This window comes from Ptychodera flava, chromosome 8 (genome assembly GCF_041260155.1).
Source record: "Ptychodera flava strain L36383 chromosome 8, AS_Pfla_20210202, whole genome shotgun sequence".
NCBI classification, from domain to species: domain Eukaryota; kingdom Metazoa; phylum Hemichordata; class Enteropneusta; family Ptychoderidae; genus Ptychodera; species Ptychodera flava.
Window position 1 is genome coordinate 27719695 of NC_091935.1, and position 23361 is coordinate 27743055.

Sequence of the window (23361 nt, forward strand, 5' to 3'; positions counted from 1 at the left end):
GACAGTCATGAAAAAATCAAACGAAGACATGAGAACCTTTCTATTATTTTGTTAAATATATCGATGCTACGGGTCTGTTGAATACTTTTTGAAAACTGTAACTAGTTGCTTGATAACTATAGGCATCAATTAAATATATATGTCCACGTAGAACAGACAATCATGAAAAAATCAAACGAAGACATGAGAACCTTTCTATTGTTTTGTTAAATATATCGATGCTACGGGTCTGTTGAATACTTTTTGAAAACTGTAACTAGTTGCTTGATAATTATAGGCATCAATTAAATATATATTCCCATGTAGAACAGACAGTCATGAAAAAATCAAACGAAGACATGAGAACCTTTCTATTATTTTGTTAAATATATCGATGCTACGGGTCTGTTGGTTAAATGTACATACAGTCACTTGCAGCAAATATTTTGCGATTTATTGCATCGCAGCAATGCTTTCGACATCTGGCCTTCTAACGATGTGAAGAATGATTCCAGAAATGGCTTGAATCTTTGTTTCACGACGAAACAGGTTAGTGAAAACGTTTTAGACCTGGTTTCTAACCGACAGCAATTTTCATACAGTCAGACAGATATTTCCTTGAAAGTGTTCGGCGTTTTTGCCATTGATCAACATATCATTTTGCGTAGAGACCCTTCACTACATGTATTAACGTTTCCTCACAAAACCAGTTAAAGTGAACAACAAATGATTAAGTCAATATATGTTTATTTAGTTCTTCTGATGGTATAATTAGGTATTTATTTTGTTCTATTTTTAAATACATGGTGTTTGTTTCTTGTCAAACGGATATCATTGACGATAAAATGAATATTAATTATTTAATTAATGAATGTTGAAATCATATTTGTGTCGATGTTAAGATTAATGCATTAATTAAATCGACATTGAAGTTACTGCGAATATACTGTGAAGTTGGAAATATGAAACGAATAGCTACGCCAGACAGGGCGCTGTCGAACAATCAATCTGTTGTGTGCCTTACATAGTAACTGTCGCATGTACTTTATACGTCAAGCGAGCGTTCTCAGACTCAATGTTTCACAAATTCTAATCTTTGATGGTGAAATGATTTCTATGACACGGCATCACAATGTCTACTCTACGCATTTTAATAATCTGTTTGTGGCAGGAGCTGTGAATTAAAAAAATATCTGAAATTATATAAAAGCATTTTTCGTAGTACAACTCCTTTGTTAATCAGTATAACATTTTCTTTTTCAGATTAAAACCGCTTATTGCTATTCTTAGTATAATAATAGTAAGTATGGCACTGTTATATAGTGACACTTCTTTGACACTCGACAAATGTCGTTATCAAATTGTCCTTCTATGAGATAAATACAATACCAGATTATAGAGCAGGACGACTGACTTTTCGATTATGTAAATGTAGTCCTCAAACAAGTCTAATTCAAAGTTCCATTAAAATATCAATATACGTATTCTGAATATGCACGATTTAATTAACTCCCTTGATTCAAAGCTAATTTGTTTAAAATATCTTAGTATATGTTAGAAACCACATTGCGAAGCAAAGGTGTTCATATTTAGCCAATAAATCTTGAACATGAATTTAATGGTTAAAGTCTTGTTCAAATTTGAAACTAACATGTATCTAGTATAGCGTTGCAGTTATATGTAGTATCAATTCACAGAAAAAAGTCGTAATGACGTCATTCAGTCAAGAGACCCAACTTGGCCTACACGAGCATCAAAAATTATTATATGGTAATTTTTTGCCTAAACTATCCATGATAAAAAACGGAAAGAACACAGTAATCAAAATAAAATGAAGAAGTATATTCAAACCATCAGGCCTTGAGATTATAGTATGACGGAATGTTGGTCTCACAATACAGTTTCATCACCTCATAACAAAGTCGATATTGCTCCTGTGAAAATAGAGACATAAAGATATTAAAAGTCGTTTTTAATGAGGTTGCATACAATTAGAGGACAATAAATTACATCAAGAGAAGATGACACACTATATCATTTATGTATGTAGTTTTCTGCGGTCTTTTTTTCTTTTCAGTAACATTCTTTTCGCTTTCAGAGTGCATAAACGCATGATGTGAACTGCATCAAATGGACAGTTTTAGTATTAAACTTACCAGTGTTTCAACCATACGGGGTCGGTTATTTCTCAGAGACCTCACAGCATTGAAAATATCCACCACTTGATCTGCCCTGATTTTTTCACAGGCGTAGAGAATTGCACAGAAGACACCACTTTGGTCAATACCATTGCTGTAAGAATAGTTGCGGAGGGCTCTTTAATTCGTATCACTTTTCGAAAAATGCGATTACACAAACAAACTCAAACTATAATTGCATTACTACTCACAGGCAGTGCACGGTGATTGGCCCCGTTTGGATCTTTATTTCTTCAATCTTTGTTATCAACTTCATGATTTTCTTAGCAAGGTTTCCATTTGCACTTTCACGTCGCCATCCACGAATTTGAAAGTGATGTATCACAAATGCCTCCTTTCCCTATTGAAATTGAGAATGAAAGACGGGAAAATATCAACAATACTTTAAATATTCTTTATTAAGTTTCAACCTCTAAGTAAATAACGGCAATGGACGAGATTTATCATATAATTACCTTTACGGCGTAACATTGTATATACAATACACTTTGAGAGAGTACACAAACGTGTTGTATAAAGGACGTACATGTTTGAAAATAAAGTTATTGGAATTTCAAAACCCCAAAGAATTGTGTCATACAACGAAGAAGTACTTTACTTAATATTCAAACTTACCATGGATAGGGTCAATTTTCTTTCAGTGATGCTTCCTTCTGTTTCAACACTCACTAATTTCAAGGCAAATAATCCGCATTGTCTTACGTCATACGCTGGCGGCAAATACTATTCAGGATCCACAGGAAACAAAACAAATAAATTTTCCATTACAAGGTGCTCATCATTAAAGTCTATACAACATGGTACGATACCCGCATAGTCTTCTCTGCCATGCTCGCTTTGGAGTCGAAAAACTCCCAACAAAAATAACTTAGAAAATACTTTTAAATTTCTCGACAGTTACCGAACTTAGCTTAACTTAGCCGAACTTGACTTAATCAATCAACTAGTAAGTCGTGAAATTTCGTCCATGTTATTCCTGTTCTCTTGCTCCAAGAAGTCCCGTTTATTCGATCATACTAGAATTGGTTAAATCCAATAAAGACATCACTCACGGAGTCATTTCCACCCTCGTCGTTAAGCATGAAAATGACACGTGATTTGTGGTCATGGACCATTCTCCAGAAATCAACCTCAGTGTGAGGTAACGGTAGCTGGGTTACTATGAACGCATTTTTCGTCTTGTAAGACTGCAAATGAAAATAAATAAGTAAATGAAGGAATAAAGTTTAATCTTTTAACAAATTAGTGCATGCATACATGAATAAATAATTTATTTATTTATTCATTCAACAACAACAATAACGACAATAACAACAACCTCAACAACAACAACAACAACAACAACAACAATAATAATAATAATAATAATAATAATAATAATAATAATAATAACTATAGACATGGTTGGTACTATCTTGTATTTTGATTTCTGTAAAGAAATACTATCTGTTTACTAATTAATCGTATTGCATAATTGATGCTATATAAGAGTGTAAGAAACGATGATTGTAGACGGTACCTGAAAAAGAAAAAGCTTTGAAAATTCCTGCAATGGTTGTTAGGTAATCACATGAATGTTTTGCTCTATAATACTCACATCTACGAAACTTGCGTTAATGTAGCCTGTTGCATCACCATCTTGCATGACACTTGATAGCTTGGGACGATATTTATCGACTGCAATATTCATCAAAAATCATTCATATAAGTATGATAATTATCGTACTTAACTTGTCCCGTTTTTTTTCAGTCGCTCTTCGGACAAAACCAGGATATTTACAAAGTAACAGACATAGTAATTTTATTACCTTGTATCATTTAGAGTTTCGGTTTTGTTCAGACGTCATAGTAAGATATGCGTAAAATATAAATTCATTTGTATCATATAATCGGATTGCTTTCCAGTAATAAAATGTGTTTAATAACCAAATTTACTTGAAATGACTAACTTACAGTAAATAAATATTTTGAACCACATTTCATGTAATTTCGTTATTTGAAAGTTGACATATTTTTCCGCCATAACTATTTTCCATCGCAGATGACAATGCTTTATTCGTTCACAATGCGAGAACGCGTGGACAGTCAAGTTTACTTATCAAGTTAAACGTTATCCAAACTGTTACGTGGCTCAGTAACAATTAAACGCTATTAACCGGTTATATGCGCTTTGATTGTATTAGCATAAAAATATGATGCATATGACCGGAAATTTACAAATCGCGACTGGGATTTTATGAGGTGTACTACAAAATGAAAGGAAGAACAAAGTTGCATGACATCAGGGGGGTTGCACCTAACACAGCGTATTTTGCTCAATACTCGTTTTTTTTGCAAATGTGAAAACAATTTTAATGAATTTCTTCGCCAAAGATTAAAATATTGGTTTGGTTCATCTTTTAGCTTGTCAAGCAGTCGTAAGTGACGTGATAAAGACGAGTTAATTTATGCAAATGTATGCAAATCACCCGATTTCCTAGTTTCTTTCTTCTCCGAATTTTGAGTTTTCCAAAGATTTTAACTCCACTCTGGCTGGGTCAAATTTTCTGAACTTTTCACATTATGGTTTTCGAATGCTATTTAAAACGACTATTTTTTGGCAATAAAGTTCTGCTATTTTGAATAAGAGGCATTTTAATGTTGCCAATTATGATTTTCATCGCTTTTTTTGAGTGTCAGTCTTTCAACCCATACCATTTTAGAATGAGGATACATAATGCATAATAAAATAGTCGTTTTTTTCTACATATACTCTTCTTTCAAACGAAGTATTACATTTCAGAAAATAGCATCAAATTTTTGACTCAAATAAATTCTTATCATCAATACCAAAATTGAATTTTGTCTCCCAAATATACACCCACTTCATCCTTCAAGTAAACAAATGCTACCATACTAAACTTTAGAGTCTTTGCTTTTTGAACATATATAGTATGAGGGGGTTTCCTCGTCACATTTAATGAGGAATATTTCTTTGAAAAAAATGTGTTGGCAACATGCAGCTCCACCATAAGTATACAAGATACACTAGCGCAATTGCACAGCATAGTCCATGATCAAGACCACGTGTGTGCGGGCTAAACAAAAAAATCAACATCCTCCAGCCATGCACGCATCTTTGCATGGTGTCAACTTGAAACTACGTTTTGCAAAGCATTAAAATTTAGATCATATATCCACATCCAAAATACACGTTTGAAAGTTTCGCACCATACAACATACTACTTTTACGGTCACATCCAAATTAACGGATAACAGCCTCTTATACAACGTGGCCTTTGGCAATTTGTATTCATTTTATCCACTTTTGTAAAAACTCTAGCATAAAGATGAAAATATTAATTTGTGTAACTTACAAGGTAGAACGTCCCTTGATCTATTTTTCTCCCTATTTTCAGGGAGTCGCCCATCTTGACATTCTTCTGGTCTGGGTTTGTAGCTGCTTTCATACAGTTTCTGTAAATAGGAACATGATTGAATGTCAATTGAATTGCCAAGGTAAAATGATATCTGGAAGCACACCTTTTAGGATTATTTTCCTGAAGCACATCACAATCACAACAACTGTACAGAGAAATCGAAGCTTGGAAATTTCGCAGTATTTTGAAACATTATTAAATACTTAACTTACCTGCCATTCCAATTCAAGGCGTGTTTTATTATGATCTACATCTTTCGACATAAGGGCATTTAAGACCCCAGCAATATCTGAAACCGGAATAGTCGTATCGGGATTCACTGTTTCGGGATCCAAAGACGAATAAATACTGTCACTTTGCTGTGAAAAGATAAGGTGGTTGTCATTTAGTCTGTTGTGTACTGTCTATTTAGTCTACTGCATTAACATGAACACGTGAGTAATACAACAATTCAAATTAATTCAGAAATAATTTATCCGACATCGAGGAAAACTTTGTGGTCATGTAATCGACCATGATTCTTGACCAAGAGCTGACTACCCAGTGTTCCTCAAGACTTTATCTGTGTTAGCTATTTAGTGGCAGATTATGAACGTTATCAATATACCAGCACAGCGATACTATTAAAATGCTTGCTTTACAAGTTAAAGCAAATCGATGAATGAGCAAAGATTTAAAGGATGACTAAATCATTTTTATAAACTTTAATCTGACAACAATCAGAGACAGAGAATTCTAGAAGGGAATAGATGTATCGTTGATATGTACGCTTACCGTGTCTAGCATATCGCGGTACATGTTGTTTTCCCCTGACTTCTTAACATGTCCCGGTTTGGGGTTTACAGACGGTTTTGTCACCAAGGTTGCTGATGGAGTGACTGCGTACGCATCGCCTTTATCTTGCATTTTTCGTTTTGCTTGATGCTCCGTGTCTGTGAACTTTGATGGGGGAGCTAGTATAGAATAAACAAAAAATACTTTGCTTTGCTGAACATAAGATATTCATTACAAAAAGAATTAGATTTTGTATGTGAACAGCAAGATCAGATAAAAGCAACCATTTAAAGGTATTCGGTCACCTGTTTTTAATAGCCAATCATAGATTTTGCGTGGGTGGCCCTTTTTAAAACGGGCGCCCACACGACAAGCCATGGCATATTTAGCAGAGTCATCTGCATAACCTTTGACGTATCAAATATGGAGGACCGACAGCTCCCTAGCACCTACAAGTAGACGGGGTTTCTGCGACAGTTGGGTCACACACCGTTACCCCTTCAAGTTCGTCGATCGTACCGGCTTTAATTGCATTAAATAGGGCTATAGCCGACTGTTTGTTACGTCCATGGTCCATCGTATCGACGAAAACATTTAAACTTCGCGCTGAAGAAAATTGGCGTCCTTGACAACAATCAGTCGACGATACGTACGCTAGGCCCCGCTCCCTTTGCCATATATGGAATATACAAATTTACAGTGATCTTGTACCTTTAAGCTCCTGACAGTAGCCACTATTCATCTTTGATTGGGACAATTATGAAGATTTGAAGATGCGTTATGTGTGATGTAACATTATTGTTTGCCGGTATAGAGCCATGCTCACAAAGGACGCAGAAGTTAAAACTATAATAACCTTGTTCTATCCCAAAGGTCCTATTTTCCATTTGAATCTGGGTGTCTTCAGTAAGCTCAATTTCGCCGTGATCTTTGTTCTTCTTTCTTCGTCTTGATTGAGTCCTATATTAAAGATTGATAGCGGAAAATTTGTTCGGAACATAGGCTACAACATGTACGCTTCCTTGTTTCTGTTTCGTAACTTGGCAATTTTAAAAAGTAAGCATTTGTGGTCTCTTGCATAGATTTTAAAAAAAATCAAAGTTGATTGATTGATTGATTGATTGATTGATGTAAAAATGTTATAGCGCTGACGGTCATGTCTTAGTTTGTAGCAAAGGAACTTTTAACTGCTTTCGCATCAAAATTGCGTTGCTACTTACCATTTGAAAACAACCACAAAACCACCAATAATCAATACAGATAACACCACAGCCAGAAAACCACCAAGAATGTATGAAGTACGATGATTGCTATCAGTAGATGTTGTTCTCCCGGCTACATATAAACACAGTATACATAATTTTACAGACAATTTGGCATTTGTTTACACTTCGCATAGATAACACGACAAACATACATACTATACAAACATACATACATACATACATACATACATACATACATACATACATACATAACATATACATACATATAATAGACAGGCAGACAGACTTATGATAAACCTACTATATCTAAAATGCCATTTGAATAATAATTTTCCGCTGTTCTCATGTAATTTTTTAAAAATTTATTTGTAGCGATTAACAGACGTCTGCTGGCAATACATTACCTAAAAATGACAAAGAAGGTTGTTCATCTAGGTAGCATACAACTTCCTGCAATAAGAAAAAATAAAATGTAACATTATAACTCGTCAGGGTTTTAATTGATTAGGGGTTCTGTGCTGTTGGTAACGTACCTGTAACGGAACGGCAGTTTGCCTTGCATTGAGCAGTGTCAAGTTATTAAAAAGCTCATTTGCATATCAAATGAAGATTTGCAATAAATGATTAAACTCTGAAAGTACTGTGTTAAGGGACTGGACATAAATTACAGGGGTGGGGGTGGGCCGGTGATTTTGGGGGTGAGTCGCCATTTTTCGCGCAAGCATTTTTGAAGGCTCATAACATTTTGTGCAAGCCTGTGGGGAGGGTCACCTTTTTTTTCATGCATCAAAGCTAAACTTGCATGTACACGTATTGAAGAATATGGAATACTGAAAATAAGAAAAAATACCTTCTGGCGGTTTCATTTTCTGCCATTTCCACTTTCGGCGCGCCCTTCGGTCGCAAGTTTAAGGGTATATTCAACAGTTTAGGTTGTCATGATTTCTACTTACCCAACTCCTCTGTTGTGCATAATTTTCCCTTATAATGACTAAAACTTTCAACTTAGCCTTTCAAAAACAATTGGGAGATAACTTATTTGATATCATTCTCCCATTGGCAATACAGTGGGTATGTACATTTTTATTTTTTGAGGAATTTGACAGAATTCAAACTATTTAGAATAGTGCATAGTGTCAACAATAACAACTAGAAGCTTCAGGTCAAACAACCTTTGAATAACAACTTGGGAGCAGATAACCTATGTATTATTTGTAGTTTCCTCATAGTCTACAATGTATAGTGAATCAACATTTCGGTGAAATTCCAAAATCCAATTTCTTGCACAAACATGCACTTGTAAACCACCTTAGTCTAATCAAGTACATTAATATCAATAATCAAGCATACATAAATACACAGATTTGCCGAGTTTTGTATTAAAAAAAACTATTCATAGATTCCTCATAGACTACAATGTATAGTGGATCAACATTTCTGTGAAATTCCAAAATCATATTTCTTGCATACACATGGACTTGTAACCAACCACCTTAGTCTAATCAAGTACATTAATATCAATAATCAAGCATACATAATTACACAGATTTAGCTATTTTTGTATTTAAAAAAAATTATGCTTAGTTTCTACATAGACTACAATGTATGGCGGATCAACATTTTAGGCGAAATTCCAAAATCAAATTTCTTGTACACAAATGCACATGAAACCACCTGCTTCTAATCAAGTACAATTATGTCATTTATTCAGGGTCCATATATGCAGAAATAGTGCATGTTTTTAATTGGGAAATAATTATTTACAGTTTTGTTATAGACTCCCATGTATAATGGATCAACATTTTCAGCGAAATTCCAAAATCAAATTTCTTGTTTACATGTGCACTTGTAAACAACCCATGCTAATCAAGTACATTTATATCAGTTATTAAAGTCTATAGATGAACAGATATTGCTAGTTTTATATTGGAAAATACACGTTCATAGTTTTCTCATAGACTACCATGTATAATGAATCAACATGATTGATGAAATCAAAAAATTACATTTTTGTACACGAATGCACTTTTTACCTGCCACTTCAAGCAAAGCACATTTACATGAATTATTACACACATATTATTTGATATTTTTTGGACAAAAGCATTATATCAGCCACATTTTGCCTTCCTTTTTGGAGGAGGGACTTCAAAAGTATAGCAAGTCAGAAGGGGGACTTGCACACATTGCATGTTTGTTAGGGGGTATTGAGTAACAGGGAAGGGTCACTTATTTTCATGCACGGATAAGGGGGGAGGGTCACTAATTTTTGTGCAAGAACTTATGAAGGGTCTCACTATTTTTGATGCCCCCCTTGTAATTTATGTCCAGTCCCTAAAGTTGATGAGCCTGCTACGTATAATGATCTGACAGACATCTGATTGTTCTGTGAAGCGTACTACCATGTACTGAACCTGTTGTAAACCGCGTGAGCACATTCAGTTCACATTTGGTGTTGTATTTGAACTATTTGTTGTATGCATTGCGGTTTTTGTAGTTTTTAATCTGACGTTTGATTGGATGGCTATGAAACTTATTATATTATTGTATGAGGCTAAGGCATAGCATTCCATCAAGGGGCGCCTTTGCATTAAATTATAACGATGACAATGATAATACGGCTAGTTTTCATGAAAACAAGATGGAGATAGCGTTAAATGTCTTACCCCTGTATAGGAAGTAGCTAGACCATAATATATGTTGTATCGTCTTCCACGTTCTAAAGGAGCGTTGTAATAACCACCATAGAGACCGCCACTTCCGATGTTAAAAGTGCTTGGCACATTGCAAATAGCGAACAAGGCAGATATATAGGATTCACCACTAGTGTTGTAGCCCTTTAGCATACTGGTTTCAGTGTCTCTTCGTCTCCTTGTACCAAGACTTTCATCATACTCTACCACTACAATGAAATCCCTGAAAGTATATAATCGTCCAATAAAATTAACGAAAAACGTAGTTTCTTAAGAACTGTGTGGCGTATGTATGTATGTATGTATGTATGTATGTATGTATGTATGTATGTATGTATGTATGTATGTATGTATGTATGTATGTATGTATGTATGTATGTATGTATGTATGTATGTATGTATGTATGTATGTATGTATGTATGTATGTATGTATGTATGTATGTATGTATGTATGTATGTATGTATGTATGTAGCTTGACCGAGTTGTCGTTTGGTAGTGATCGTTCCGCTACCTATATTGTTCGTGGTTGTCGGTGCTACTCTGATTGCTCGTGCACAGGGCCCGATAATAATGCACGTACATAACAGGCGAGTGGTTCGGTTAGTTTGGTCACGATATTTCTACATGGTTATAATATCTAGAAATCTCGGCTGTCTTCAAAGACGTGGACAACCACAGTATAACCGACTGGGCTTCTCACTGAAGTCCATCAATGTCTCAGGGCGTCTACATCTCTGTACAGGAATGCGTCAAGAGGTGCCTCTCTTTATTATGGTAAAGTTACGCTCTGGTTTTTTACAATTAAAGTGCCGACACTCTCAATATGATGCAATACGATTCCTTAATGGTCACACGATTAAGATTCCGCCAACCGATGTTCTCACTTATTTACTTTGCTATAATTTATGCCTTAGACTGTACGTTCACAAACTTTGTACACAGTTTTGCTACTAGGTATTTTTTTGAAAAGTTATGGCCCAACTGTACTCATGTTTGTTCTTTCAAAAGTACTTTTAAATGTTTATATTTACATACTCACAAAAGTTCACTGTCCATTGATATTCTTGCATCCGGTGTAAATGCGGGCAACCTTACCAGTACAAGTGTGTCTGACTGTGAAATGGGTTTACTCAAGTCTTCATTCACGGGGAGTGCTTTTGAGATGTCAACTAGAGAGAGACAAAACGAAGCCTGTTTGCAGACTTAAAGGCACTTCTATACACGTTTGGAACACGCTTGACGTCAGTGAATATGCACCATTTATCATATACCCATGCAAATATTGCTTCATCCTAGTGACGTTCACCGTAAAATATCAGCTGTGATATTTCACGGCAAACGTCGAGATATGCACGAGAAACGTCATCGGTTTTGGAGTTCTCCCGAACTGCATTAGCAGGTTGTTGGTAAACAACGTAAACAAACAAAATGGCTGCCCCTCCAGCGGGTTTTTTTATAATACCAGTAAGCAATGCATCTTCAATGTCATCTTAGTTACTTAAATTGCAAACGATTTATGGCTTATGGGTAAAATGTTCAATATATATATGTATATATATATTATATATATGTCACATGAACTGGCCCGAATCGCCCCCTCTGTGAAGTAGAACAGGACGGATAAGAAATCCGAATCACCCCTGTTGTACGTCATCAACAAGAACTTTTTTCGTGCATAGTACCGTTCATACATGCATATGCAGGCGTCGAGACCAAGACAGATTTGTTGTGATCGATGCCGTGCTACTAGCTCTCACGTTATTTTTACAAAAAGATGACCCGATAAATCCAGACATGGAAGCATAAAAGGCATATTAGTCCAACGAAATTTTGAGTCGCTAAAACTATAGCTTTTCCCGAGAATCGAATGGAGATACCGTCGATCGTTTTATTTTAATGGCTCAGTAACGTCATGGCTCCAGTCGACGTACCTGGCGATCCCGGTTGGCGATAAAACCGAAACCTACACCTCAACGTAAGTTCAACTGAATAAATGAGTACAGTATAATCTTCGGGAAAGCGACATAGGAGGCATAAGCATAAAGTCATTCGACTAACAACGATAAATTTCGCACAAAAATTCCGTAAATTCTCGCTCGGAATCAAACTTAGAGCGCGGCGTAAGGCTGTAGCGAAGACATATAGCTGTCAAGCTGTGTGCAGCGCTGTGGAATCCGATGTACTCGAAAGTTGACTCAGACAACACTCAAAACAGAGTTTCCGTCAAGTAACAAAATTAGGATGTATCCACGGGCGAGATATGTGTCACTGCAAAAATCAAAGTCCGTAGGACGAAAACATTGACGACCGAGATCGGGATTGACGAGTTGACACCGGCAGAGACCGATGACGGCAGCGTTGTGGGCACAACCATGCAATGAGTGTGTCATCGAACGGAATCTTTCGCGCTCGCCAAGGTCGTAGACTTGTGTGATGTTTTAAAAGCCATGGCATCTCTAAGAATAAGAATTACTGTTTCGATTGTGCGTTGCATTTACTTCATAAATCTATTTATGAATATTCTAAATAACTCTGAATACTATGGCTATCCGTAGCTTGCACGGTGCAAGCTATGGCCGACTTGCCTTGGCATCGGTACAGCGCGAGACAACGATTGACACTTTCACTTGACCGAATCCGTATGTCTGATTGGTGGAGATACCATTCGATGTATCAAATTTCAGCTTGATGGGATTTATGAATGAAAGTATCTCCTGGGTGACGGGCCGCTTTACTCTTTAAATGAATGTAATCCGCGTAAGGAAACACAAATCGCGACGAAATTCATGCAATTTGTTACGATAATTTTGATCCATCTACGTCAAAAGAAAAATAAGAAAACTGTTCATGAGATAAATATTCGGCTCGAAGTTGTACGGCTCCGCGAAAAATACGAGTATACGATGACGTTAAACAGAGAAAAATACCATGCAATTATATATGATGATACATATCATATGACACATATCTCGCCCGTTGATACATCCTAATTTTGTTTCTTGACGGAAACTCTGTTTTGAGTGTTGTCTGAGTCAACTTTCGAAGTACATGGGATTCCACAGCGCTGTACACAGCGTGGCAGCTTATGTCTTCGTTACAGCCTTATGCCGCGCTGCAAGTTTGATTCCGAGCTAGCATTACGGATTTTTTGTGCGATGAGGGAAATTTATTGTTGTTGGTTGAATGACTTTATGCTTATGCCTCCTATGTCGCTTTCCTAAAGATTATACTGTACTCATTTATTTAGTTTTACTTACGTTGTGGTGTAGGTTTCGGTTTTATCGCCAACCGGGATCGCCAGGTACGACGTCCACATTGAGCCTACACGACTCGACTGGAGCCACGACGTTACTGAGCTATTAAAATAAAACGATCGTCGGTATATATCTCCATTCGATTCTCGGGAAAGCTATAGTTTTAGCGACTCGAAATTTCATTGACCAAATATGCCTTCTATGTTTCCATAATCGTAATAGTAAGAAATATCCTACCAAATAATTTCTGCGGGCCACTTTGTGTTTCAGTGCTTCCAATCAAACCATAGTACTACTGAATTATTTATTCTCCTCTTGCAGTCCGTCAAACGTACAAACAGTAGACATGCTATAGTCACATAAAATACCTTCGAATGTTGTGCCTGTAAGAAGTGTTCTTGGCTCTCCAAACCCAACCGATGTACTTGCATTAACCAATATTTCATATAGAGTTCCTGGATGTAAATTACCAAGCTCGTAGGTCTTCATTGTTCCGACAAGTACTGCACCAGAATCCATCTTCGTTTCCGTGAAAACCGAGTCTATCGCTCTGTATGAAATCTATATCAATAAATAAATTATAAGGACCTAAACATTAACACATGTATAGTGAAATGCGAAAAGACATTACCTCGAAGAATTTCGGTATATATGCATGTAAACTGGCATATAGTATAGTGTATACATTTTTAAAATTGCCATAGTATTTTATCGAAGAGAAATTGCATAAGTAGAGATACAAATGTTCATTGTTCTTTTCAGCAAGACATTTCTTGTTAAATTGAAGACAGAAGTGATTGTGTTAAACGAGTGAACAATGAATTTATCAAATAAACGTACTCCGTATCCTATTATGTCACCGCTGAATATCACAGGGTCCGTCCACATCAATGTGACACTCCCAGTTGTCACTTCCTTGACGTTGAGAGATCCTAGCATTCCCGGAACTGCAAGAAAATGAGCAAAGCGTACAGTCTTCTGTTTGTATTTGCAGGTTACTTGTTGGAGAGACCCCGTTCACAAAGTAAACTTTTAGACAAAGCTTATTATACGTTGCGAGGTGTTACATACAATACCTTAAAAGTGGCACTAGTAATCCAAATTTTCTGCAGACTCATCTGCCCATCGCTGTTGCTCTAATTGTGTCTACGAGCTCATGAAATGTTATTATCACATACTCGCTAAACTACACACTCGAAGTTTCAGTATTTTAATTATGTTTGTCGAATAGTCGGATATTTTTCTTAGAGAAATTGTAACATCCATCAGAAAAATCTAAGAACTTTTTCAAAGAGCTGATAATGAGTATTTTCATACTTGCAGTCGCTGTTCGTACGCTTGCGGCATCGCTTGGGGGTCCCAATCCTGCACCTGTTGCAGCTTTCACCTAAATTGCAATATGGGCAAAAAATTAGCAAAGCACAATCGTTTCCTGAAATTGTGTTCGATGTTTTCATTAAAGTGGATAATAACTTCATTCTGCTTCATAAGGAGACACCTTTGAATATAGATTGGCATTGTGATGCCTTTGTGTGATATTTGGGAATTAACAGAAGCTGAATAAAAGAGATCCTTCTCTGACATGAAACAGGGTAGTAGTAGCTACTGTAATTCTCCAAAATGAACAATAGATGTTACTCATCCTATAACGTTCTACCTAAAGTTATGAGTCAGTAGCGTAAGCGACATACCTCAACTGTGTACATGACATCATATTTCAATCCTGTGATAAGAAACATGTTAACATCCTTTAGGTTTGCTTTGACGATGTCCACTTTCCTTGTTCTTATGGGTTCGTCTGCTTCCCAGTGACTTATTTCATATCTATTGATGACTCCATTCGTTGGCTGAGGTATGGCCCACTGTACTTCAACCGTGAAATACCTGGGCTTTAACATGACATTCCTTGGTTTCGGTGGTACTTTAAAAAATCAAATCGTTATGAAATTGTTATAGTTACTATATCACTTATTGTAATATCCAGTATTTTTATAGCATTTGGCTAAGACTGATACATATGATTAGAATTAGGGAGAACAGGAAAAAACATGATTGGGGCGATGCATCTCCGTATGATTCCTTGTGATATAGAGTATTTTGGATACACTTCAGCTTAGAGCACATTACCGACTTATAATGTCATGTAAATCTTCAAGGATATACAATTTTTTTAGCACGATTAGTTTCCGATGCCCGAATTGATCAATGACAAGGTTTTAACCAATTCTTAGGATTTCACAACAATAAACGATGTTATCACATTGACAACACTATTATAGTAGCTCACACATTCATTAGACATGCTGCACATGGATTTGTGAAGAAGAGTGTGCACGCTGAAGCCTTGTATGTGTCCAATGATACGCCTTGCGGGCGTCGGCATCTTTGAATTGATTCCATTGCTGAACGACTTTGGGGATTTCCAATTGACACGCATACGGACATATGCATATCGACCGACAGACTGGAAAAAGTTCACCAAGGTGAGGTTTTTTCATGATAAATAAAGTCAATAATTCTTTGCATTTCTTACCACCTTCAGCTGTCCTGGTGATGAGTGGTACACTCCAGGGACTTTGCTCATCTTTATTATGGAACGAAACAATAATTTCATACTCAGTGTAGGGCTCTAAACCATCGATGACGAGAAAACTCGTAGATCCGCCTGATCCAGATTTTTCCATGAAACTGTCTTCAGAATATGATCTCCTGTATTTCGCTGAAAAGTTCTCTATGTAGCCATTAGTGTCATCGTGGTTACATTTTATGCTTGGTGGTGATGGTACCTATGTCATTATAAAAGGTAAAACCAGATATGAACTGAATATGCTCACGTGTTTTACAACAGGTTCATCAATAGTAGTGCGCTTCACAGAACAATGAGATATATGTTATCACTATATGTAGCAGGTTTTTTTAAAACTTCGCACAGTACTCTAAGAGTTTAATCACTAATTACAAAACTTTATTTAATATGCGAATGAGCTGTCAATTAACTTGACACTGCTCAATGCTTTATGGGACAATTAGATATTCATCAGATCAACATTTGTAGCACGTTTTATTTAATTTAATGCTGTAATTTTAGTGCAATGTAACTTATTACAAAGTTCATTAAATATGCAAATAAACCCTACATTAACTTGACACTGTTCAATGATTCATAGCACAATTAAATATTTATCAAATCAATATCTGTAGCACGTTTCATCAAATTTTAGTGTCGAAATTTCAGAGTTATATACCTAATTACAAAGTTTATTAAATATGCAAATGAACCCTTAACTAACTTTATACTACTAAATGCTTTACAACACAGTTATATATCTGTCGTATCAGTATGTGCAGTAGTGTTCATCACATTTGATGCAGTTATTTCTGAGACATATGACTAATTATAAGACTTCATGGAATATGCAAATGAGCTAATTATTAACTTGACACTGCTCAATGCTTCTCAGTGCAATTGAATATTTATCAGATCGTCATCTGTAGCAAGTTTCATCAAATTTAATGCTTTAATTTTGGAGTAATATCACTAATTACAAAGTTCATTATATATGCAAATGAACCCTTAATTAACTTCACACAACTAAATGCTCTACACCACAATTAGATATCTGTCGGATCAGTATCTGCAGCAGATTTCATCACATTTGGTGCAGTTATTTTGGAGTTATATCACTAATTACTAAACTTCATAAAATATGCAAATGACCTATTTGTTAACTTGACACTGCCAAATGCTTCTCAGTGCAATTAGATATTTATCAAAACAATATCTGTACCCAATTTCACTGACTTGGGTGCCGTAATTTCAGAGTTATATACCTAATTACAAAGTTCATTAAATATGCAAATGAACCCTTAATTAATATAACACTACCAAATGCTTTACACTACAGTTAGATATCAGTCGGATCAGTATCTGCAGCAAATTTCATCACATTGGTGAAGGTTTATCGGAGTTATATGACTAATTACAAACCTTCATAAAATATGCAAATGAGCTATTTATTAACCTGACACTGGCTAATGCTTTCAAGTATAATTAGATATATATCAGATCAATATTTGTTGCAAGTATCATCAAGTTGGTGAAGGAATTTCAGAGTTAACTCACTAATAACAAAAGTTAATTAAATATGCAAATGAGAAGATAATTGACATGACACTCAGAGTATCATGATAATGTTCTTAGATTGTCATCTGTGAGAAGTTTCATGAAATTTTGTCCAGTATTTCTTGATATATGTCTACACTGTCATTACCGTCTCCATAGGGAACCATTGTATGGAAAAAAACGATATTGCATAACTTCATTAATATGCAAGCCACACTAACCAAAATCTAATCAGTTCTTGCAAGTAGCACATGGTACCTGTGTACCAAATCTGAACTGCATCCGTTCAGGCGTTTTTGAGTTATCGTGTAAACAGACAGACAGACAGACAGACACACACACACACTAACACACACACACACACACACACACGGACAGACAGACATCGCTATGACAATAGCCCACGTGTTTACACACGTGAGCTAATGACACTTCATGACTGTGTTCCTTTATCGAATGAGATTAAGGTGGATGTCAAAGTGACGGTCAAGTAGAAATGGTACCTCATATCCTTTTTGTTACAATGGCCATGGTTCTGCCTTGTTTTTGTAGGCAAATACAACAACGTTAGGGCAGTCATGAGGTCTGTATGTCTTCCTGTTACTGATTTGCTTTTCTTTTTTACACTATTTTACATTGTCCACTATCTTCTTTGAAACCATTTCTTCGAGAAAATAATATTGTACAAGTTTTCACAGAATGTTCTTATCTTTGATCTTACGAAATTCTAAGTCTTTGTATATTTTCGAGACAGTCCTAATCAGAATATATGTTTTGCATCGTTGTTTATTTAATTTCACTAACCTCAATTTCAATCTCAATTTCGTTTGGATGTGTCGATGATGAAGATGTTATTCCAGGTGCTTCAGAGGGTACTGTAAATTAAAGCATTTATAGTCCAATTATATATTTTTAGGAACTCCTATGGTGTCAGCGAAATATATTTATATTTGTATCATAGATGCCATTTTATTATGAACTCGTTTTACCTTTGTTAAGTTAAGCATATAGTTCACCAACAGGATACACGAACGAAAATTCAAAATTTAATTAAACCTTTTCAGCACACGTTCAAAGTTCGCATCTCCAAAAACCTAGTTCCGCAGTAAAACTTCGGTTATTATTGTTTACGAAATTAATTTTACACCAATGAATGGAAAGACAAGTCGTGTTAATGAAAATTACAAGAAACTTTTGACCAGCGTTTAATGCTTCTTCCATTTCACAATTCCAGAGACATTCAACAAACAAAAATCGTACATCGAAAAAGTTGTTACTCGATCATTCTGCATATTCACTTTAAAACTAACATAGCCTATTGGGTAAGACTATCTTATTCACCACATACCGTCACATAATGTAGTCGCTGAGGTAAAGGTATCTTTACTACCCTCTCCTCTTGGTCCTGTTCTCTTGACGGTCACCGTAAAATAATAAGTAGTTGACCAGTCTAAAGCGGTAATAACTGAGTTGTAAGTCACCTGATCCGAGTCTTGTATAGCAACGCTACGATGGAAATTCCAATTATCAGAATCGTATTGTTTGTAGTAAACTTTGTAAGATTCAACCGGTCCATCTCCAATGTCATCTTCAACAGTCCATCGTTGCCATGTTACAGTGACCTGAGTTGCTTCAACTTCGATTTGTGGGGCCTTAAGCTGGTCTAATCTAGGCAAGGCTGCAGAATTATGCTTATGGTTATATAATGTCAAAAAAGGTGCTCGACAATTGTTGTCACCCTACACTACATTGAAGCAAATATTGGAGTTTCTCTTCACACTAGATTACACCTCAACGCACGTATTATACGGCTAGTTTTCAATCGGGTTCGAATTCACAACATACGGCATCCAGTCGCCTACAAGAGAGGTAACAGACAGAACCGCTAGGCCAAATCCCCACTCTCATAAGAAGAGTGGTCCAATAACCGGGCTAAGTTGTTACATTTTTCTGACTGCGACCGCTCCACACGTTGTAGAGTTCTAAAGTACTCACTTCCCGTACACACATGTCACTGTCACACATCGCACACACAAACTTTATCGATACAGAGGAAATTCTTTTCCGAGGCTTGAGTAGATATCGTTAAGCCAACACGCTAACTGTCAGTCCGGATACAGAAACAGTGCATTACCCTTAGGGCCTCAGTAAAAATACTTCAGTTTGCTATTTCCCAAAGCCGTAGCCAAGTTATTACCGTCTTATTTGTACAAATTTTTTCCTTCAATTTCTTAAAGCATCGTCAAATAGGAAGCAATGAAATTGAACAAGTCAATTAGATATACACTAACACCGCTACGTACCATAAAAACTGATATTGTTCAGTTGTAATGACACTCCACCAGAGACATTACATGTGAACGACATCCCATGATCTACAATTATACTGCTGAAGTTACCCACGAAGAGATATTTTTGATCGATAAGATATGACGTCAAAGGAAACTCCAATCCACTCTCGTCTGATAGAGCTACATCAGATGCTTTTATGACTGGATTCCCACTGACCACACAGATTATAGATGATGGTTCACCAGGATTGACTTTAGTGCTGTACACCAATCTGATCTTGGCATTTCCATCTGCGTAAAATATACAAAACACTAATATTAATGATACCAAAATTCAAATAGGCTTTAGTAAAATACTAAGTATCACAAAGTACACAAAACCTCAGGAATAGACAACTCAAACTCTTCCCATGTAAACAAATTCGAAGTAAAACTTGATCTGCATGATCGGTGTCCGTTTTTTGTGCTATCATGAAGTCGTTATTGCTTGTTAAACCAGTGTGGGGACTAAACAAATGTTGTATGGTTACGAGATATTTAGCGCTGAAATGCTGAAATGTAATGCAAAATGTTTTTAGTAAAGCAAAGCAACTTTGGATATTAGGAAAGGCTATTTAGCCCCGAATGAATGCCTAATAAAAGACAAATACAAAACAAAACATTCAAATGTAACCAAACACGTCGGTTGTTTTTGCTACCTTTGCAAAAGAAATGGGCACTGGTACAACCACAGTAGAAAAATTGGTCTTGACTATTAGACTTTCATAATGTATCTTTTTGTATGAAGACCACAGAACGTCAACGAAATAAAGGGTATGATAATTTTCTGAGTTATAAATTCAGTTTGCCTAGCCTTTATTTTAGACTTAGAGCAGGCGTTACTACCGCCCGAGGGCAGTTATAGAAGGTAGGCAATCAAACCAAACCAAACAAAAGCTCGAAGCTTTAACTCGATACATCATGGTTTGCAACACAATTTATCTTCCTACATTTCCTGAAGGAAAAGCGTGTCAAAAAGTGTCCCAGAAAGGAAATGTTCATGCATCTAGTTATGTCATAGACAGTAGATGGGTGAAGACTTCCCCCTCTACTATCTATGGTTGTGTGTAGCAGTAATGCGGTCTCACACTCCTAGCAGTGATATCGCTGTGGAAAAGCCTTGTACCACCAGCAAAGGTGACTTGATATAACAAAGATGCCGAAATCAATGTATCCGGGTCCTTGTGGACAACAAGGGACATGAATTATTGTAATGTGTCGTTGTGTAAACCGACCTTATCAATTTTTCCTTTTCCAAAAATTAACAGTCAGAATGGATCAGAAAGCTGTTACCTTGCTGACAGTCAGTTACATCTACATCAATCCATCCTGAGGCGCATTCTGCATTTGAACATTTTCCAGTTGTTTGATTGCATGCTGCGTTATTTTTACAGTGGCAGTTGTAATTACACAGTTCACCGTAGAAGCCATCAGGGCATGAATCTGGGACTGAAATGATATTAAAGTAATAAAGTAAAATGCTATTGGTAATCAGCATTACGATGGACCGTCTTGGTAGTGATCAAATTCATATCCACATGCGTGAACTTGTCTATACATCTGAAAGGCACTAACAGAATAAATGCTAGGGGACCAGATTGATAGACGGAGAGCAACTCTGGCGCCTTGAAGCGAATAAACACCAATGATCTGTCCATGTTATTTGTACAAGTCTCACAAAACTATATTACATGTTTTAAAATACTGTTTGAATTGTGTGTCTTTTCAAAAGAAAGGTAAAAATAACGCCAAACTTGTAAACGGTATTTTACTCTATGAGCCGGTGAACACATGTGTGTCCTGTATTGAGTGCACGTGACAGAGAAAGCATCTGCTGCTCTCTTGAGCGATCGAAGTAGATTTTATAACTCTTTAAGAATCAATGATTAATGACCTAGACACTTTTATAACTTTCGACTTCATAATTGTATGGCAACGATAAATGATATCCATCGACGCATATTACGAAATACTAAGTTATTGCATATGTTAATATTTGATGAGTAAATGAACTAGAGAAAGCGTTGACTGCCGCCTGTAATATTGTACACCTTCACGTTTCTTATCAAAGCGAATGTTATCTATAGTCAATGCTCTATCGAAGTCATCAAAACATGCCTCCGTTTACAAATACGATGAGAGTCAAGTACCCTCTAAATTTTAATTGCAGACTTACTGTTGCACTGTGGTCCATTCCATCCTGTTTGACACAGTGGATCTCCAGAGTTGCACTCACCCGTAGCCTTATTACATCCATTAGAGCAATGACAAGTCTGAGAACATCCAGGGCCATACATTCCATTTGAACAATCTAAGAATGAGGGTTATTTTGATCACACTCTGATTGGGCTGAATATGAATTTATAACTTTTATTTAAAAAAGCATGTGAACAAGTTTCATAAATGTTTTCGATATATTTGCATTTTCCGTTACTGTCGTTTGTACACGTTCCCAAATGCGTTTGTTTTGTTGCAGTCAACATTTATGGTATTTTACTCAGGGCAAAGAGTCACATCATCCGCCCTAAAATCTGTTTCGTCATCGTTTATGAATGACTAATTCCCTTATTTTAATCTGTTAAACTTTCCAAGGGTTTTGAATCATAACTAACCACTTGCACAGTGTAGTCCTCCATAGGATGTAGTGCATGAACACCCATAGGGGTCAGCCAAACATATCATTGTGCTGCGACAAGCATCTGTATTGCTACTTGAACATCCACGACTGCATTCCATTCCAAAAGTATTTTTACCGCAACCTGGGATGGAGAATGGTAGTAACTCCAGTTCACTGCCATGCTTAGCGACAGACACGGTAGTCAAGGAGAACATAATTTGTAATGTAACCGTATTCAATATTATGATGATGTAAAATAGCATAACAAAACTCAGCAAAATGCGCAGAATGTTAAGATTTTAAAATCAGCGCAGCCATTTATTAAAATGACGCCGTATTTTTTTAACATTAACGAAGCCATAGGCAAGTACAGCTATGTTAGTTGAAGATTTACAATGAAAATCTACAATGAAAGATAATTGTTCGAGTAGGAGAACATTCTAAAAATAGAGTTGTCTGCTGCGCTGTGTTTCTTTCGTTTTATGGATGCAGCCTTATCGATGAATGGATTTCATCTGTCAGTGAAGAATGAACAAAGCGGTAAACGTAAACTTGGGCGATAAAAAGTCAAATACACAAGCAAGATTATTGGATTTAATCCAAGGGAATGTGTCAGTATTTAAAGTAGCACACGGAAAGAAGAAAAAGATCGTAAATTTTGTCACTTTTCTAACATTGCAATCGGAACTGGCTAAAAGGGTGAATCCAATGTCGAGCGAACTTTTCCTTTCAGAAGCTTAGTTTAT

The 23361-nt window shown here is 36.2% G+C and overlaps 2 protein-coding genes across 2 annotated transcripts in view; both read right to left on the reverse strand.

Annotated features, from left to right (window-relative positions):
- LOC139138934 (receptor-type tyrosine-protein phosphatase mu-like) overlaps positions 1-7698 on the reverse strand; it is a 73313-nt gene extending 65615 nt beyond the window's left edge. Inside the window, exons 1-4 of the mRNA XM_070707556.1 lie at positions 7591-7698; positions 7227-7330; positions 6371-6549; positions 5809-5955 (exon numbers count right to left, since the gene is read on the reverse strand). Coding sequence (XP_070563657.1) covers positions 5809-5955; positions 6371-6549; positions 7227-7257 — 357 coding nt within the window. The 5' untranslated portion in view covers positions 7258-7330; positions 7591-7698. The remainder of the gene's footprint in view (positions 1-5808; positions 5956-6370; positions 6550-7226; positions 7331-7590) is intronic.
- A 218-nt stretch (positions 7699-7916) lies between these two features.
- Positions 7917-22768, reverse strand: LOC139137943 (angiopoietin-1 receptor-like). The gene is made up of 14 exons (XM_070706184.1): positions 22611-22768; positions 22175-22309; positions 21292-21447; positions 19972-20250; positions 19017-19346; positions 18473-18543; positions 16079-16331; positions 15237-15466; positions 14863-14932; positions 14386-14492; positions 13914-14106; positions 11331-11460; positions 10263-10512; positions 7917-8046 (listed from the first exon to the last, which is right to left on the reverse strand). Exons 1-14 carry the CDS (start codon positions 22732-22734, stop codon positions 7972-7974), a joined length of 2403 nt encoding a protein of 800 aa, XP_070562285.1. The 5' UTR covers positions 22735-22768; the 3' UTR covers positions 7917-7971.
- Positions 22769-23361: the final 593 nt, after the last annotated feature.

Excerpts from the sequence above, each read along its gene's own strand:
- LOC139137943 (XM_070706184.1), bottom strand. The coding sequence starts at position 22,734 with ATGGAATGCAGTCGTGGATGTTCAAGTAGCAATACAGATGCTTGTCGC. Across the intron at positions 22,310-22,610 it reads AGGACTACACTGTGCAAGTG|ATTGTTCAAATGGAATGTAT; the intron begins GTTAGTTATGAT and ends CCTCATTCTTAG. Across the intron at positions 18,544-19,016 it reads AGCGACTACATTATGTGACG|TACCCTCTGAAGCACCTGGA; the intron begins GTATGTGGTGAA and ends TTTAATTTACAG.